Here is a 3,579-nt window from a genome sequence, read left to right as displayed (position 1 = left end):
ACATATAGGCCTTTCAGGTTTGCAATGGTATGTTTTGAGAGAGTATACAGGATACAGTTTTTGACATGGCAACATGTTAGTAGGAATTTCTTTATTACATGAATGTGACAGGATGAATAGTCAGGTATCTCATATTTGTGATGGTGACTATATCAGAGGAAGACATGTGCTAATATGATGAAGGTAACAAAATAGAGGAAGTTTTCAAATTTCAATTGATTTTCTATTTTTCATCATGCAAAACAATTACATTAGTGTTGCTCATCTGAAAGTCCAAGAGATAAGCACAATCGTTTGTTTTAGAGATGGTTGATTATTTGTCTGAGAGAAGTGTATGTGCCTACAGCGGCAACAAAAGACCCAGATATCAGAATCCCCACAATTACCACCAGCTCTAACCCAAATCGTCGAGCAGCTTTATTAATCCTTAGGTAGCAAAGGCAGGGGAACAACACGGAGACGGTCACACTCAAAAAAGCACCAATAAAAGCCATTATATAGCCAAAAAATGGAATGGTTAGTGCCACGATTAGCGTGCTGATCATGATTAGGGTTCTGACGAGGATGCTGAGTGATCTGTTGTTGCCCAAACGAAGTGTGTCCTCAATAGCCTTGGCAATTGGTGTGATGATGACTGCATACTTGGTCAGGGGATTTACTAGTGTTGTGTATATTGCTATTTTTGCACTGATTTTTCTGATAGGAAGGTTTAATGTCACCTGAGAGTTTAAATTTTCTCCATACATAAGGTACCCAAGAACTGCCATTGATCCATAGGTGACTGTGCTCGTTATGAAGCAGACGAGTAAGACCTGCAATAAGAGCGCGAAAGAGAGTTGATGAGATTATCTGTCATTTTTTTGGGTTGTTATTAAAATGTCTTTAAGTCCTCCATCCAATTTTATTTGGTTATACTGTTAAAAAATCATGAAAAAAAATCAAATTATCCCTCTTAACTTTTTGAGACGCCATGCCCAGCAACAAAAATCCCCAAATTTTATTTGAAATTCCACTCTACCAAATCCAAAAGATTAGAGATCTGAATTTTGCTCAAATTCAACAAAAACTAGAAATATATCCTCAATCAATCTGTAGAACACAAAATATCAAAGTAAAAAATTTAATTAATCAAAATCGTCAACACACCACAAAATTAAAAGATTAAACTAAACAAATCTATATGTAAATAATTATATTTTACAAATCTGATGTGTGCATCTTGAAAACTGAGGACTTTGCATCGAATATGCAGCATGCAGCAACAGTGAATCTGCAGCATGCATTGATAATGTTGATGGGGCTCAATTAGTCGAGAAGAAGAAGAGGAAGTAGAGGAGCTAAGGAGGATTGACAGTTTTGGATGAGGGATTGAAGGTCTTTTTTGTAGAGATGAATCTATTGTTGTTTAAGTAAGAAAAGAGAAGGAGAGCAAGAGCGATGAAAGCTTCAGTAGGGAGTCTATACTAGAGAAGGTTCGCGTGATTATCACCGTAATCAAATATTAGAGATATCCAATATATATACAGTTTGAATATTAATTAATTTCTTGTACAACATCACAAGTGCTGTGATGATTTATTATTAAAATTAATCGACTTGTGCCTGCAAAAAATATAAAAAGAAAGAAAAATTATTAGTTAACCTTTGTATTATATAAAAATTTATTAATTTATTTATTAATTTTAAAAAGTATATTAAGACATTTTTGAAGTTTTAAAAAATTTACTAACTAATTTTTTTATTAATTTTACCAAGATAAATATTATAAAAAAAATTTAAAATTTTTTTAAATTTTTTTATAAAATTAAAGGATTAATTAATAAATTTTTTAAATTATAAAAATTAAATAATAAAATATTTAATAGTTAAAATTAATAGAAAGACCCGTTAATAATTTTTTAAAATTTGAGAAATAAAGTAATTAAAGAATCGACTAAATATTAAATTTTCCTAAAAAGAGATATCACTTTGAGGATTCTGAAATCCAAATCTTACCTTAGAAAATTGGCTTCTATCTTTCATGGAATTGCACAAAGTCGGGAAAACTGCATGACCACAATAACAAAAGGTAAACAAACTTATAGCAGTAGGCAAACCTCCCCAGTTCCAAAGCAAATCTCCTTCATGGAACCCAACACCATCAACTGCACCAGCCCATAAAACACAGCCAAGCAACACAACAGAAGCCAAAACCCCACCAGCAGAAACATAAGCCAACATTCCTAAACTCCTTAACCATGTTGTCGGTAAGATTACAAGGGCAGTGAGCAGAACAAACCCTTGTTTGCCTCCAATTTTCATTCTACCAACTCTGAAACTCATGTTTGGAAACAGCTTGTTTAAATTGTCACCTTCTAGTATCAGAAACTCTACTGCAACCAAATATAGCTCAAGATACATGAATATGGATACTAGAGCTCTTCCTTTGTAACCAAAAGCTCTCCCTCCTATATCTGGATAAGTTTTGATGGCTGGATCTTCATCCATACAACGTCGCAGAAGTAAGCCTGTGTACCAGCACAGAATTGCTATCAGAAACAGAAGTATTAAGCTCAGCCAGCCTCCTTGAGAAAGTGCATATGGAATTGATAGGATCCCAACACCTGCAAGAACAGACGATACTTTTAGCAGGAGTTCAGATATTAAAGCTGTTCTCAGATAATAAATATATGGAATTGGTTAGAAATGTTGTTGCACTTTCGAACACGATGATGGGTTTAAGTCAGAATCCTGATAAAGCTAATGGAAAACAAATTGTATGGCCTAGAATGGAGTCATTACAGGAAAAATGAGGACACTGAACTAAACTAAGTGACAATGAAAAATTGGAAACTGATTGTTTCTTATGATTAGACGGATATACATCATACAAAAATGCTAAAGTAAACTTGTGACACACACACACACTCATAAAGAGAGAGAGAGAGAGAGAGAGAGAGAGAAGAGACCAGCTAAAGTATTAATTCCATTAAAGCAAGTCCTAAGGAAGGTGGTGCCTTTGCCAGGTTCCTGTGATTGTGGAAGCTGGTTTTGTGTCTCCATATTTCCTCTGCCTGTGGCTAGGTTGTCTAAATTTTGGTTGCCCATATCTTAAGATGTTGGTATATATAGAAGTGAGGGAGTAATGATTTTGCCTTGTGGGTCAAAAGATAGTTTTTTTTTTTTTCGCTCTCTTTTATATATCAGAAGTAAAATTTTTCAGTTGGTGTAAAATGGAAGATAGTGAGGATGAGTAGATGGCCATTTCAATAGGTTGGCATCCCAATATTTTGTCACAGTTCCTATCCACCTCTCAAAAGGGGTATCCACTCACATGTCACCACCACTCTTTTGTTCAACTACAGTTCCTGCTGCCTTCTGATCCAGGATTCTTCCAATAATTAGCTCCAGCTCAAAATTTAATATTTTGAGGCTAAAAAAAAAAAAATTGAAAGCAACAAAAATACCAAAATTTATTTTTTGTCTAAATTTATTTCTGAATTTCATTATGTATTCATGCAAAGGAAAATTTTTGACCTATTTTTATAAGTAATCAATAGTTAGAAAGCGAATTCTCATTTGAGAACATGATTTTCCTTA

The 3,579-nt window shown here is 33.8% G+C and overlaps 1 protein-coding gene across 1 annotated transcript; it reads right to left on the bottom strand.

Annotated features, from left to right (window-relative positions):
* Positions 1–201: 201 nt before the first annotated feature.
* LOC110614937 (amino acid transporter AVT1I) lies at positions 202–3,110 on the bottom strand. Its single transcript, XM_021756630.2, has 3 exons — positions 2,949–3,110; positions 1,996–2,603; positions 202–812 (listed from the first exon to the last, which is right to left on the bottom strand). The coding sequence occupies exons 1-3, from the start codon at positions 3,085–3,087 to the stop codon at positions 300–302; spliced, it is 1,260 nt and encodes a 419-aa protein (XP_021612322.2). The 5' UTR covers positions 3,088–3,110; the 3' UTR covers positions 202–299.
* Between the last annotated feature and the right edge of the window lie 469 nt (positions 3,111–3,579).

This window comes from Manihot esculenta, chromosome 5 (assembly GCF_001659605.2).
Source record: "Manihot esculenta cultivar AM560-2 chromosome 5, M.esculenta_v8, whole genome shotgun sequence".
Classification (NCBI taxonomy): Eukaryota; Viridiplantae; Streptophyta; class Magnoliopsida; order Malpighiales; family Euphorbiaceae; genus Manihot; species Manihot esculenta.
This window is presented reverse-complemented; position numbering and strand designations above follow the sequence as displayed.